Genomic DNA, 15,561 nt, shown 5'->3' with positions numbered 1-15,561 from the left:
ACGTCTGAGAGCTCCTACCTTCCAGGAAATGAGCTTGTGAGTTTTATTCTAATTGTTAATAGGCAGGTGTTCACACCAGCAAAATCAACAGCAGCAGGAGCACTTAGAGATTCTTGGCAGTCTCAGAGAAGGTATGAATAAAAAGGTCAAGCACTGAATTTCTCTTGCATTCACAGGCTGATTCTGTCTAACTACCAAAAGATAATTTGTTTCTCAACACTTTATCAGCACAGTGTTAATTTTTAAACAGTGCCTTTCACCAGCAATTGAATTAATTAGTTTGCCAATGCAGAGGAGCCAGTCGAGATTAAGGAATGGAGTGAATCCAGGGGTCAGCTAACTATCTCTTATTTAACCTTTGTCTAGATGCTCTTATTCTGCATCATCAAGAGAGTCCAATTCCAAAGCTTTCAAGTGACTTTTGTGATTTGGAACTGGACACACATCCTGGGATAAAGGTATGCACAGTGGGAAAATCAAGCAGAAATAGTTAAAAGTGGAATACATTTTAGGCATATAAATCCCATATGGTTTTGTCTAGATTAGAGCTTTCTGCAACAGCATAGCCATCTCTTCTTTGACACTGGGGAAGAAAAGTACAGACACTGCTTTATCTCAGTGCAGTACATTTACAGAGTGTAGCTGCATCCATTCAACAACTCCTGGCACTGACAAGTTCCATATTGCCCAAGCCAGTTGGCATAAAGATGGTGTCTGTTCCCTCAGGGGAGGATTACAGCTCCATGTGCTATTCAGCAATTTAGGCCAGACAATTGAACTTCCTTTTCCAGGTGTGCTCAGGTGTCCTCTCTCACAAGTAATGCCAAACAACTACAAAAATGAATGAAATCCTGAAAAGAAACTCTTCACAAAGCAAATTCCAATTGCTGCCTTCAGGGAAAAGGTGAAACAAGTGCTGCTGCCACAACGGCTGCCACACAGCATATCCTCTCCTGTTTCCATGCAGTGTTGTCCTAAGCAGGGATACATCTAGAGACAGCCACAGGTTCTCTGGGAAAGCAACTCAGTATCCTTCAAATGTAAACAGAGAATCACAAGGGGATTGAACTAACACTGGCATAAAACTCTCCACCTAATAAACAACATAAAAATTCAAATCAGCCACAGAAACAGCTATGCCAAGCACTTTCATGAGGTCCACAATGACAAATGCCAATCTCTCATTTGCTGACACAGCACAGCAGGGGAACAAGCCACCCTCTCCCTGGCATTAGCTTAAATGGTTCTTTGGATATGCATCAATCTGGACAATACTGGCTGGAATTACAGAATGGCTTAGGTTGGAAAGGACCTTAGAGGTCATCTACTCCAACCTCCCCACCATGGCCAGGGACATCTCACAATTAGACTCAGCTGCTCAAGACCTCTTCCAACCTGGCCTTGAACACCCGCAGGAAGGAGGCATCCACAACCTCCCTGGGCAACCTATTCCAGGGTCCAACCACCTGTGTACTGAAGAATTTCTTCCTAAAATCCAGTCTAAACCTCCTCTCCTTCAGCTTCAAACCATTCCCCCTTGTCCTATTGCCAGACACCCTTATGAAAAGTCCCTCTCCACTCTTCCTGTAGAATCCTTTCAGGTATTGGAAGGTAGCTATAAGGTTCTTCCAATCATAGAATCATCAAGGTTGGAAAAGACCTCTAAGATCAGCTTGAACCATCAACTCACCACCACCACATCCCCTAAACCATTTCCCTAAGTACCACACCTGTATGTTTTTTGAGCAGAGATGATGACTCTACCACCTCCTTGGGCAGCCTTTTCCAATGCCTGATGGCTTTTTCAGTACAGATATTTTTCCTGGTATCTAATCTAAACCTCCCCTAATGCATCTTGAGGCCATTTCCTTTTGTCTTATCACTAGCTACCTGGGAGAAGAGACCAAATTTACCTCACTACAATCTTCTTTCAGGCTGTTGTAGAGGGCTATAAGGTCTCCCCTCAACCTCCTCTATCCAGACTAAATAGCCCAAATTCCCTCAGCCACTCCTCTTGTTCTCTAGTCACTAGAGCTACAAATGGTTTGGGTTTGCTCTTTTTTGATTGGGCTCAGTTTGTGTGAGGAATGGGCATGCTTTGGCCTTGCAAACAGTACAAACCCTACAGCCAGAGCCTCCATGACTAAACACAAAGATCATCTTCACTGCCAACAACTCTATTTCTAGAGATGAACTGGCAAAGAAGCAATTCTGAACACTCTCAACACCAAGCTGAGGAAGTAGGTAAGCATGATGTCAGTGGCCCTCTAGACTCCCAGGACAAGACCACAGTGAGAACCAGGTGCAGTTCTCAAGGGGACAAGACAAAAATAGGTCATGGATCCGAGATGCTAAAGCAGTTCTATGTCTGAAGCACTATGCAAGTCATTGAAAGAACCCTTCTGTATCTTAAAAATCTGCCTTTCCTTTGCTGACATGGCACTGTTATTTGTCAGTGCCAGGAACAATTTCTGCTGATGTGACAGGAGGCTGCTATACAAACAAGAAGTTGAGGACTCACTTTAGGACATGTGGTTTTTAAAAACATAGGATATAAAAGTCAATAGCTGCTACATGGGACATGAGTAAGTTATTTGACAAAGTGAAAGCAGTACATTAGCTTAATGGCAGCACCACAGGCTGCAATACAGCTCAAACAGTGTTTTGGTTTCCACTTGAAAGTGATAGGAGTAAGAGTATTCACAGAAAACAAGTTCATTATCTTGTCTCTTCTCAGGAAGGGAAAACTCAGAACACACAGACCAAGTGAAGAATCAAAACAAAATTGAAAATACAGGCAGAAGGGAATGATTGGCAGGCACATGAGGAAACTAATCTTGTAAATGGACCAGAGGCTGCTGAAAAGCACAGGCAGGGAGGAGGAATAAAGGGGGATTTATGCAGATTGAGGCAGAACTCTCACAAAACAAGGACTCCAGATCAGAATTACTGTGCTTTTTAAGAACCTTCTAGAATTTGAGAAGTGCTTAGATTTTGGAGTGCAGCTTGGTGATCTGTCCATTTAGCCATCCCAGCACTTTACACAGTGCCAGACAACATGGCATTCTGAAAAGCAAGGGAGTTGTCTGGAAAAGCATTACTGCCAAACGTGGACGAGTCACAAATACAGGTTAGAATAGGTAAATTACTAATATTTGGTTCTCAATGCTGTACTTCAATCAGCCTCCATGGATATACTAAGGTGAACTATACCAACATAAACCTCAGAGCATGTCACTAGGGTACCTCTATGCCCAAACCAGCATCTCTGCTTCAGCACACACTGGAATTCAGCTGAAAAGCTGTGGGAATACAACAACAGAATCTCCACCGAAATGACAGAGAAGTAATGACCTCTATTACTTCCAAGCAGCTCCTATAGATTTCCTTGTCAATAAAATCTCAAGTTATATTTATCCTGGTTTTTAATGTTGTTATTTTAACAAGCTTGCAGCTGTATGTCAAATTTTAAGAGTATCTGAAATGTGATTTTTGTAATTTTAATCAAAACCTATGAATGTATTTTTCAGCTGAAGCAATGGAATGTCCTATTTCTGCTGGGGGAAAGAACAGCATGTACAAATACTACAATCAGTTGTGAGTTAGAAGTGAATCCTCTTAATTCAGTGATCAATAATAACAGAACTATTAAAAAATAATTATTGCAAATCTAGACTTACAGATAGCACAAATGTTGCATTTTCTAAATACTCTTTTGGTGCTTCAAAGGGTGAACTTCATAATCATGTTAAGATGAATGCTACTCTTGTGAAGTTAAACACAAAAAACCTCAACAAAAGACATAATTGGCACTATCTGCACAAGCCCTACAAGGAGAGGCTGAGGGAGCTGGGATTGTTTAGCCTGGAGAAGGGGAGGCTCAGGGGAGACCTTCTTGCTCTCTACAACTACCTGAGGGGTGGTTATAGCCAGGAGGGGGTTGGTCTCTTCTCCCAGGCAACCAGCACCAGAACAAGAGGACACAGTCTCAAGCTGAGCCAGGGGAAGTTTAGGCTCGAGGTGAGGATAAAGTTCTTCACTGAGAGAGTCATTAGCCATTGGAACGGGCTGCCCAGGCTGCCATCCCTGGAGGTGTTCAAGAGGGGATTGGACGTGGCGCTAGGTGCCATGGTTTAATCATGAGGTCTGTGGTGACAGGTTGGACTTGATGATCTTTGAGGTCTCTTCCAACCTTGGTGATTCTGTGTGATTCTTTATTGGTGTGCCCACATTAAAATACAGTGATTTGAATCTACACCATTTCAAACATCCCTGTGCCCCACTCACTGCATTTACTGTTTCGGAAAAACTGGCAAAGCTGGGACTTGTGCAAATAATGCTGTTAAGAAGGAAAAGAAGGAATTTTATCAGTGACACAGGTGCATCATCAACCATGAACCATTTTCACGTGGCCACTGGCAGGGCTGCTCTGAAATGAGAGAGGGCCTTACTGAGGGCAATGTGGCTGAAGGTCTTAGCAGAGGCTTGTTCTGTGATTGTCAGAATAGAATAGAATAGAATAGAATAGACCAGACCAGACCAGGTTGGAAGAGACCTTCAAGATCATCACGTCCAACCTATCATCCAGCACCACCCAATCAACTAACCCATGCAACCAAGCACCCTGTCAAGTCTCCTCCTGAACACCTCCAGTGACGGCGACTCCACCACCTCCCAGGGCAGCCCATTCCAATGGGCAATCACTCTCTCTGTGTAAAACTTCCTCCTGACCTCCAGCCTGAACCTCCTCACCTCCAGCCTGAACCTCCCCTAGTACCTCACCTCATCTTTGCATAGATAAGGAAAAAGAGGTCATGGTGGGACTCTACTAATGAAAAGGGAGCTCTCATCTCTCTGAGGAGCAGAGCAGAGCCTTCAAGAGGTAAGCTTACAATTTTCCCTGAGGAGTCTTTGTTTTTATTTTGCAGGCAGTAATTCAATTCAATTTACTTTAAAATACATATAGGTTTGTGGGGAACTTAATCTAATGAAAGATGGCTAGGAGAACTTTTTTTAGTCCCTTTCTACGCAGCTGAATGTTTCCCTGCAGAAGCTGAGCTTATGGCCAGTGTTACACTAATATAATGCAGTTCCCTTTGAAAGAATCATGGGGGAAACACATTAAAAAAATTCCTTCCTGGAGCTCTTTAAATATTACACTTTTATGGCAACAGCATAACTGTAATGAGTCCTTGTGGATTAATGAGAGTGCCATAAATTAACAGCCTAAACTGGCTTGAGAAAACTTAATGGCTTCTCCTCCTCTTTCTGGAAAGAGTATTTTAAAACGAACACGTGTTTGTTCTCCAAGGCTGCATGGGATTTTCAGCCAGTGATTTCCTATGTCTGGCTGCAGGACAATAAAGTCTCTAATAACACTTGTTATGTGGTACCAGCCCCTGTCTGTGACTTTGCCAGCTGACTGGGCGGTAACTTGTCACACAGCGCAGTAATCCTACACTTCTTGCACAGAACAAGGGGAAAGAAAAAATTACTTCCTTACCAAAGTGATCTCCAATTAATTTCTCATAACAGGAGTTAGATGACCACAGACTTAATATGAAACCAAAATGCTCACCTCATAAAGCTCAGCTAAAATTGCAGAGGTGTTGCTGCAAGGATAACTAAGCATAGTAATGTGAGAAGCCTCTTCAGGTGAGTTGGTGCTGACTGTTGGAGAAGACAGCGTGTGGCGGCGCTACAAACAAGTTCATCTGATCCAAGACTAAGGCTGTGAGCATGACACCTGACGGCAGCAGTGCTTGGAGAGGACTGCTCTTTACAACTCTCCCCAGCTGCTTCTTGCTTTCTACCTCAAACCTAACAGCTGAGCTGTCTGCAGAACTGCTGACCTGATCTACTTGACCAGCACAGGTCTCTGCTCCTTAACCTACTGCTTAAGCTGTTTAAGCTAGCGTGCCTCAGTCTGACTGAAACAGGAGGCTGCAGCGCTCATCTGAGCAGCTCAGCTAGTAAATCTGAAAATGAGGTAACAAGCAGCTGGGGATGGTAATCTGGGCTCTGCACAGCTGCTGTGATAGAAGCACATATCAAGAGGAGACTATAAGGGCAGATATCTTTTAGATGTCCTCTTTTCCTCAGAAGCAATAAAGCCATACCACTTCCTGGATCGAGCTTTCTTTTAAATGTCACTTAAAGGCTGGTAATGTTCAAGAGAAATAACTAACAGAAGGGTTTTTCTTCCTCTACTTCAGCTTTGGGAAAGAATGTTAACTGTGCCAGAGAAACAATGAAGTCTTAAGTTGGACTGCAACTGACAAGCAAGCATTCTAGTGCGCTGAAGAGTCTACCCTAAGGACTTAAACTGGAAGTTAAGTGACTAAAGTAATTCCAGAAGATCACTCTGTATTATAGGTCAGAAGGCATTTCTTGGTCTCCAGTGTTTCAAGGTGTGTTGGTCTAGTCTACCACATGACAGTATGCTAATGAGGACAATGATTTTTTATCTACCCTTCTCTGCAGACCTCTTACTTCAATGAGAGTTGGGAGGCTGCAGAACTCTCTTTAAGCACAGAGCTAGCAATAGTCCATGCCAACGCATGAACAGAAAACAGGTTCCTCCCCAGTGAAGATCTCTATAAGCATTTTCCCATGCACAGGAAGAATTATTTAAAGCAATGCAAATAGTCAGTTTTTCACTGTCTCCTAAAATAGAATTTCCTTTGACATTCCAAATCAAAGTGACTTGGTGTTAACTCTCCTGCATGCCCAGCAGGATGCCCCTGATAAGGAATTTCTGATCCTCAGTAAAACACTGGATGGTTTCTTGGTTCCAAGCAGGTTTCAAGCAAGTGAGGAGGAAAGATGCATGCAGGCTATCTGCTTAGCTGGGTATACACTCACTAGTAAGATCCCCTCTATTTCCTTGACACAATAAACAGAAATGTTGCATAAATTCAACTGTCCCAAGGATCAAATGAGCTTCTGACTCGCTGTGGTATGGATGCAGCTTATGTACACAGTGCAAAATGCATCGAGACTGACCCACCTAAACACCCTTCTGAGGACTGAAAACCCCTGCACTCCCATTCTCTAACAAAAGACAGCATTGTTCCTAGTTAAGCAAAACTTTCAATACAGGAGTGGATAAATGTATTAAAACGATGTTTCTGTGCAGTTATCCCCAAGGCTGACTGAAAATAAACCATTGTTTTTCTTGCTCTTTTTACCTAAGCCTGCCATTCTTCAAGAAGAATGTTGCCTGATATTCTAGTCATGAACACAATCAACTCAATGGCTCACTCATGGCTGAGTTAATCTAATAGTTTCCCTTAAGTCTCCTCTATATCTAACAGCTCTGTCACAGTGAGAACTCTGTTCGGGAGAAATCTGACAACGGAATCTCAAATTCATATTCACAACTGAAAATCCAGGCTGTCAGCTGGGATTGAACAACATGCAGCTGAGATGTGTTCATGAGAACTTCAGGTATTGCTGGATGTCTCTGGACAGAGCTTCACAACAGTCCTCCTGTCTCTACTTGGACATGGTATCAAAGGACTTTGGAAACCTCCAAGTAATACCCAATACCCTCAGAAAATGTCATCTGTTCTTTAGTAATGTGCTGGGAGCTATACTGCACAGATGCCAAACCTTTGTTTCTGTGGATGCTCCTGATACAGTCTCAGGACAAAATGGCAGCCTCTGCAAATGGTTTTTAGCATTCAGACCTCACTGCTGTGGTTTCTTGCTCATCAAGTGTAAATACATGATCTGCTCCTTAAAATGCATGCAAGTCATCTCTCTTGCACTTGCAGAGCTAACTTTTGGTAAATTTTGCTATACCTACTATGCAAGACAAAGTTCAATATTGCCAGGTGGAACTTAATAGATCATAAAATCATAGAATTGGTTTGGTTGGAAAAGACCCCTGAAATCATCAAGTTCAACCACTGACCTAACACCACCACAGCCACTAAACCATGTCTCGAAGTGCCACGTCTACACGTCTTTCAAACACTTCCGGGAACGCTCATTCCACCACCTCCCTAGGCAGCCTCTTCCAATACCTGACCCCTGGCTCAGTAAAGAAATTTTTCATAACAGCAAATCTAAACCTACCCTGGTGCAATCTGAAGCCTTTTCCTCTTGTTCTGTTGCTGATACTAGGGAGAAGAGACCAACCCCCACCACATGACACCTTCCTTTAAGGTAGTTGTAGAGAGCAATGAGGTCTCCCCTCAGCCTCCTCTCCTCCAGGCTAAACAATCCCAGTTCCCTCTGCTGCTGTTCTCTATACCCCTCACTAGCTTTGGTACCTTTCTCTGGACATGCTCCAGCAATTCGATGTCCTTCTTTTAATGAGGGCTCCCAAACTGAACACAGTACTCAGGGTGCAGCTTCACCAGCGCATTTCCTGCTTTTTATTTCTAACTGGGAACCTACCATACCTCACCCAAACTCTGACTATCCAAGATGCAAACAAAGAATTGGTCTATCTGTAATGGAGGGTTTGACCTAAAATTTGGAGCTGCCTTAATTCGCCATCTTCGAGAGAGGGAAATAGAAGAAACTTGCACTGCATGAATTGTTCAAGGTCAAAGGCAGAAGTGCAGTGGCCTGCTTTCTTACAAACTGTAGGTAAGATTTTGACTCAATGTTCTTTCCAGATCAACTTAAATTCAGACATAAACATATGCAAGAGCCAGTTGATCTGGCCTCCATGCCAAGCTGCTTTAGCTAACAGAAAACTAAATTTTTTTTTTCAGAGGCACAGGAGATACATCAGATATTTTTAGTAAAAGAAATATATAAAATATCAACACCTACTTGAAAGAGTAGCTGTTTAATCTGAGGATTTTCAGATGCCTTCCCTGCTTGCCTGCATCTGTGTAAGCTTGGCTTTTTTTTCCTTGCACGTTGGCTGTGAAGACGTATGAGAGAAGAAGCTCTATCAATTCTTATTTGATAGATTAAATTACCATCTTCTGCTGTGTGGAAACTCAAACACCCTAACAACAGCTAATGCATAAGGCACCAATGACTTCCAAGGATGCAAAGAGCAACTGATACTATCTTAATGTCATATAAAGCAAATAAGAGGAAATAACTTTGGTAATGACAACTGACTTATTTTAGGTACCTTATTAGGTCAGCACTAGAGCAAGCAATTAAATGCTGAAACCATCATCACAGTGAAATGCTGGATGGGTAGGCTTTGAAGAGATGAAAGGATAAATCATAGAAATACAATTCTAACCACAAGGTGCTGAAGCAATACTGCTGACTAAAAAGAAAAACACAAACTTCAATGTCAGCTTACACTTTTAAATTAGTATTAAGTTAGATGTATTCTCTGTAACACCTGGCAACCCATTTGTTTCCTGTGATGCTGGAGCTCTTGATGTCCCTACTACTGTCAAGGACACAAAGCATTACTTCCACCACCACATGGCAAATGTATTAAATCTGAAAGGCAGAAAGCTGTCTGTAGCTCATTCAGATATCAAGTTAATGCAAATCAGTGTTTAACCATAATTAAATATTTACACTTTTTTCAATGAAAATAAACGAGGAGAGGACATGAAGCTCTTGGTATTCACTGAAGAGCCAGGCAGGTAAAACCAAACCTGGTAAAATTACTCCTGCTTTATTTGCAGTTGTGCCTCAAAGCTTAGGCATATGAGACACGATGAGCCTGTGGTTGGCATGCCAAAGCTGTAGATGGCCACACACTGTTGAACTTCTGTCAGTGCTGGAAACAACTCTAATATGGTAAAGGCATCTGGACTACAGTGACACTTTACCAAGTACAGCCTGGCTAAAGCTTCTGTCAGAAATGCTGGCCTCTGAAACAAATACCTCTTGATGCTGCCAGGGTGGGAACTTGCTCTGCAGTCAGACTACTTGGGATTGTGGGGAATTCTCTGTGAAGCACTACATAGACAACAAAGTGGTAACTGGAGTTTATATAAGTAATGAACTAAATGCATTAGATGGAACAACATTCAAGTTTCTAGAAGCCAGAAGCAAACTCATATTTGGACAGTCTGGTTACCTCTTTTAGCTGGCCAGTGTCTCCTCTTAACCCATGAATTTGGTGATCCCTTACAAGATGTCTGATCAAACTGAAATCTGAGGAAGTACACAGAGAAAAACTCAAAAGGGGATTTTAAAGACAGTTAAAGATCCTAGTTTTGTAAGCACTGCCACAGAAAAGCCTTTTAAGTGAATAAGCAGCTAAAGATCCACTGGCCTAACGACTGGAAATTCAATTTGATGGAACTTCCATTTGGATTTCTCTCTTGAATGCTGCATCAAACCAGTTCAAAATTTCAGTGGCAATTCAAGGAATTGATAGACAAGGTTGTGACTGACTACAGTTTCTGTCTGTACAGCAGAAACCAGGAAAGTTGGAAGCAGAAGTTGGAAATAGAAGTCTGTCTGCAGAGCAGTATGAGGTTCTCTATACAGAAAAACAATGCTAATAAGAGGACTGAAAGAAGTTCTGGGAGCTAGGAAGATGTTACACAGGGGACTTTGAGGATTCCAGAAAGTAGACCAGCCTTTGACATAAACTTTTGCCTAAAAAATGCCAGAGTGCCTGAGCTACAGGTGTGTGTTTATACTGACCACAAATACTGGTTTCATAACTCCACAATTATTCTGACCTACAGTTAATGTTGTCCCTTCCTGCTTACATTCACCACATTTATTTATTTCAGACCTCTGAAGTACAGTAAGATACACTGCATAGCCTTAAATGGAAGTTCATGGAGAAAAATACCCTAAACTGATAAACATCTGTAGGGCAGCTAACACTGTGGAGAGCCAGTTCTAGTGAGACTTCTCTATACATAAGCAAATCACTATCTTGTTTGACTTTTAAATAGGTAATGGATGTGCTTACTCATTTACTGAGAGGCTCAACTTAGCACCTTAGCTATGCTGTGAGACCCAACTGACTTCTTTGCTTGGTTTTTTTTTCCTTGCTATTCTGGCTGAAACATTCTAGGAAGAAGTGCATAAAGAAGATGAATTATGGTCCCTCAAGAGCTGGATGTAAACCTGCTGTTGCTAACCATGACTGGGTATTTCCAATCTACAGCATGGATGCTATGTAAGAAAGCAAGGCATGTATGCTGTCCAAATGCTGGGAAACCAGATTAAATAGGATGCCTACAGTGTCCTCATGCTAATGAACACAGCCTAATAAAAACATTTTAAAATGTGCTAGTTTGCACCAGAACAAAATAAACAGAGAAGAGGAAGCCATCAAAAAAAAACCCCAGAGTTATGACTGTTAGGGAAATACATTATCTTACTCTCTTATGAAAAAGAACACTAAATACATATATTTAGTAGTTCACACTAATTCTAAAGATTAAATGACAGAATGAAACCTGAAGAATATGTTGAAAGGATAAGTGAGGATCAAGGCAAAAGCCTGACAGAGTAACTGTCCCATCTTCTAGAAGAAAAAGGTATAATTGTATTTCATGTACTTGAGATTGTAGGACCAGCTGTGCATAAACACTTGTGGAAATATGACTTGGCTACTATTCCAGAGGACTGTATCTTCAGTTACCAACTGATGTCACTTATAGTCAAACAACAAGTCTGCATTTTTATAGTAGGCTACCTGTAGATGCTATGCCTACCTGCAGACACAATAGGCTACGTGTTAATAGCTGCTGCTCAGGCAAGTGCCTTCAAACCAAGGAGCTGCTGAAAGTACTTACAAGCTCTGTAACAAATACTGCCTCTGTGTGACAAACTATAAAGCAATTTTGCTGTCTGCCTTTAGTCTTGTACTGCACCACGCTTACTGGACTGCCAATGTTCAGTTTTTAACTGGTGTCATAAAAATGTTTAGGACACGTGTAATGAAGTATAATGAATATGCTCATTTGCCTACAAGCATCAAATATTTCTCCTTTCAGGTTTAATCTTTCTAAAATCTATCAGAAGAGGGAGCAAATGTTTCTGGCTTGAATTTAAGGATACTAACCACAGCATGCTTTTGCACTAGCGTCATAGAGGAAGGGAGGCCTGTCTCTGCATTTAAGTTAGAGGGTGGATTTGGGCTGTAATTTAACTTCCACAGCAGCATGTCTCAATCGGTTGGAGAGCTTGTAATTAACATCTCTCAGGAACCACAAGTAAACAATTTGTTTGATTACTCAATGAGAACTGGATTTCCAGCTACAGTGCCTCATCCTGTGTTATGGCAAGCAAGTATTTCAGAAGCCTGTTTCCTCAAGGATGCTCTGCCCTATCAGTTGATCTTGCCACACAAGGAATCTAATACCTACAGACCATAGATGTAACACTGTTCTAGTTTCTTGTGCTAAAAGCAAGTTCAGTTTGAAGTGCCAAGTCTGCTGGGTGTGTTTAAGTTGGCAGTTTTGAAGTCACTCCCTCCTGGGAGCAGAGGAAAAAAGTTTTCAACTACTGAAAGAATATACTGTACAGCTTTTCAGAACACATTTCTCTCTTCCTTTCTATTAAGTAAATTAAATTAGCACACACAACAGTAAAGTAGGTGGAAGATAAAGCATCTATAAAATATAATATGGTCTAGAATACACATTTGTTTTCAGAAAAGGAAGTTTGAGCTGATGGCTAGCATACAAAGACCATAGTCACATTTGAGCATGAGTTGTTTCCTGTGTGGATGGTGCAGTGTCTCAAGGCTTCCTCTCATAAATGAGGAATGTCTGCTCAGCCCCTCTTCTGGTTTCCTTAAAGGCACACACAGACAGTTTTCAGGTATTTTAACTTGCTAAAAGTTCCAGCTATTAAGTGTTTCTCCAAACTTCCCTGTTTCTCAGACTTCATGCTACCTGGCCCCTATGGCAACCACCTTAGTACTCTAGAACATTATTGGAGAAGCACAGTGAAGGTTTTGCCTAAAGCTGTCCTATCAGAAGTAAAATGGGTATCAGGTTTTTGCAACAACAAGCAAAGGAAGACTAAACTTGGGGTACTCCAACACTGTACTACAGACTATTTCTATTGAAGCTTCTTGTCTAGGCTATGGCTGCTTGAGGTAACAGAAGTTTTCCTCAGGTTTGTCTAACATCCTTCTTCTTAAAGGGCAAAACCCATTTTCTCCTCAAGCCAACAAACAACACAATGGGTTATTTCAACCAAAGTTGGACAAGGGCCTTCATGCAAATTCTAACATCCAGCAAAGACTATACAAACACATGCAAGAAGCACTCAAAAGTCTGTTCCCTATTCTTAACTTTCCAGGTACTCCTCACTTCTACCAACAGCTTAGCCTGGTCTTGTCAGAAGCTTATCCTTTTAATTGCCAGCACAAAATGTTTATAAATCATGCTTTGACATGCTAAAATATTACATGTACATAAATAAAAAGCACTGTCAATAATACTAGTACAGAAAAAAAGCAACCAGATGCAGTGCTAACAGCTGGGGTAGAGGACAAAGGTTCAAAAGTTAAGAAAAGCATCTGTTTATAGTTCCATAGCATCTATCTGTCTAAATCCAACCTAGAAAATCAGATCCTGCTACAGCTGGCATAGAGATTATGAACATCTCACTGGACAGAAAAAAAACACATTTAGAAATACTAGTATGTCCTGGTTTGGGCTGGGATAGAAGTTATTTTTCTTTTCTTCTTAGTATCTGCTACTGTGCTACGTTTTGGATTCAGTATGAGAAGAATGCTGGTAACATACTGATGTTTTCAGTGGTTGCTAGGAAATCAAGGGGTTTTTAACTTCCAATGAAGAAGCTGGGAGGGAGTGTGGTCAGGAAAGCTAAACTGAGCTAGCAAAAGGGATGTTCCATACCACAGAATGTCATGCTCAGTATATAAACTGGGGTGAGTTGGCTGGGGGGAGAGGATTGCTGCTCAGGGAGTTACTGAGCATTGGTCAGAGGATAGTGAGCAACTACACTGTTCAACACTTAAATCTTGGGATTTATTTATCTTTTATTTATTCCTTTTCATTACATTAGTTTTATTTTATTATTGTTGTTGTATTTTATCATAGTTATCAAACCATTATCTCAACCCAAGCTTTACTTTTTTTCAGTTCTCCCTATCTTACTGGGGCAGGGGGGAGGAGTGAGCAAACATCTCTCTGTGGTGCTTAGCTGCTGGCTGAGGTTAAACTATGACATAATACTAGATCAAGGGAATATTCTGTCCACTTCTGTCCATTCATTGTAAAAAAAGGAAAAACAACCAACCCACAAAAAAAAATTGTAGAGTCTACACTTGTCTTCCAAGCATAGAAGAATCTACTATAGTAAAATATATTTTAGGTGTGGCATATGTCTTTCACCCTTAGTCTGCATGTGGGCCTTTAGGTCAGGCCTTTCTCTAGTCGACTGAAACCCTGAGTTGGAAAGGAGAGCACAGAATCTCATTTCTCTTTGAAGCTCTGATCTATCTCATTTCATCAGCATTATTCATATTCAAGATAACCACAGACACAAAATGAGAATGCTCTTTAAAAGCCACACCATGAAAAGTTGTAAAACGAACTGCACAGGAAGGCATTAACACCTACAGCGTGTCAGCGTTAGCAATAAGTCATCGTATAACCAACCATGACCAATGCAACGTGTGCCAGCGTCTCACGGTACTGAAAGGAATGAGGCATTTAGTTGATTCTGGACCTGAAGACCAGGTATTCCCTTCCTAAGCTGAAATGCCTGAGCGCAGGCCGGAGGGGAAAGGATCAGATCCTCCTCAGACCGAGAGCACCGGGCGCCTAGATACTTCACCTGTCCTCGGCGCCGCGGCGGGGGCTGCCGCTGCTCCAGGGCCGCCCCTCAGCAGCTGCCGGCGGACAGCTCCAGAGCGGTGAGACGCTGAGGTGGGGGCCGCCACCTCGGTGGGGACTTTGGCCATCTGCCACCGCCCCGATAGGGACACCTCCCACACACAACAGCAGTCCCCTGCGGAGCAGTGACGGAGAAGCCAGGCCCCGGAGCCAGGAGTGCTCCCCCTCAGCCCCGTTTCCCCCTCCCCTGCCACATCGGGGCCGGTGTCAGCCCCGCGGGAGTTCAGCCACGTCTGGGAGGAGAGACACCTCCCCGCGCCGCCACCGGAGGGGAGAACGCCACTGGGGACAGCCCAGGCGGGGAGGCGTTTCCATGACAACCCCCTTCCCGCCCCGGGGGCCTGCACGTGCCCTTGCCACGGTGGGGAGACGAACCCCAATACTCCCCCGCCCCTTCCCAGCTGGGTCCCGCCCGCCTTACGGCCCCCGTCGGGAGGATACAGCTTGAAGCCCCGGAGGATCTCCTTAGCCCGCTCGTCCGTGGCCGACATGGTCCTGCCGCGCCGCGGGCGGACGGGCCTGGGCCGGGCCGGGCTGGCTGCGCGGGCCTGGGCGGGAAGGCGGCGGTGACAGCGGCGCCTTAGGACCCCCACCCCTCCCCCCTCACTCCCTCGCACCCGCCACTGGCCGGCGCAACCAACCCGAGCGGCCTGCAGCCACCCCACCCCCTGGCCCACTACATTGGCCAATCATTCGCTGTCTAAGCTTTATCACCCCGCCCCCTAGACCATGAAGGACGGCGCAGCTGGCCAATCAGACTGCGTATCCGCGAGCCGGC

General features: G+C 43.2%; 1 protein-coding gene across 1 annotated transcript in view; it reads right to left on the bottom strand.

The window, feature by feature from the left end:
• Nucleotides 1-15,397, bottom strand: part of PDE6D (phosphodiesterase 6D) — a 42,769-nt gene extending 27,372 nt beyond the window's left edge. Inside the window, exon 1 of the mRNA XM_068163918.1 lies at nt 15,225-15,397. Coding sequence (XP_068020019.1) covers nt 15,225-15,274 — 50 coding nt within the window. The 5' untranslated portion in view covers nt 15,275-15,397. The remainder of the gene's footprint in view (nt 1-15,224) is intronic.
• Between the last annotated feature and the right edge of the window lie 164 nt (nt 15,398-15,561).

The sequence above is a fragment of the Melanerpes formicivorus genome, unplaced genomic scaffold (genome assembly GCF_026170545.1).
Source record: "Melanerpes formicivorus ecotype bairdi unplaced genomic scaffold, bMelFor1.0.p_v2 SCAF_76, whole genome shotgun sequence".
Classification (NCBI taxonomy): domain Eukaryota; kingdom Metazoa; phylum Chordata; class Aves; order Piciformes; family Picidae; genus Melanerpes; species Melanerpes formicivorus.
Note: the sequence above shows the minus strand (reverse complement) of the source record. Positions and strands in the feature narration are given on the sequence as shown.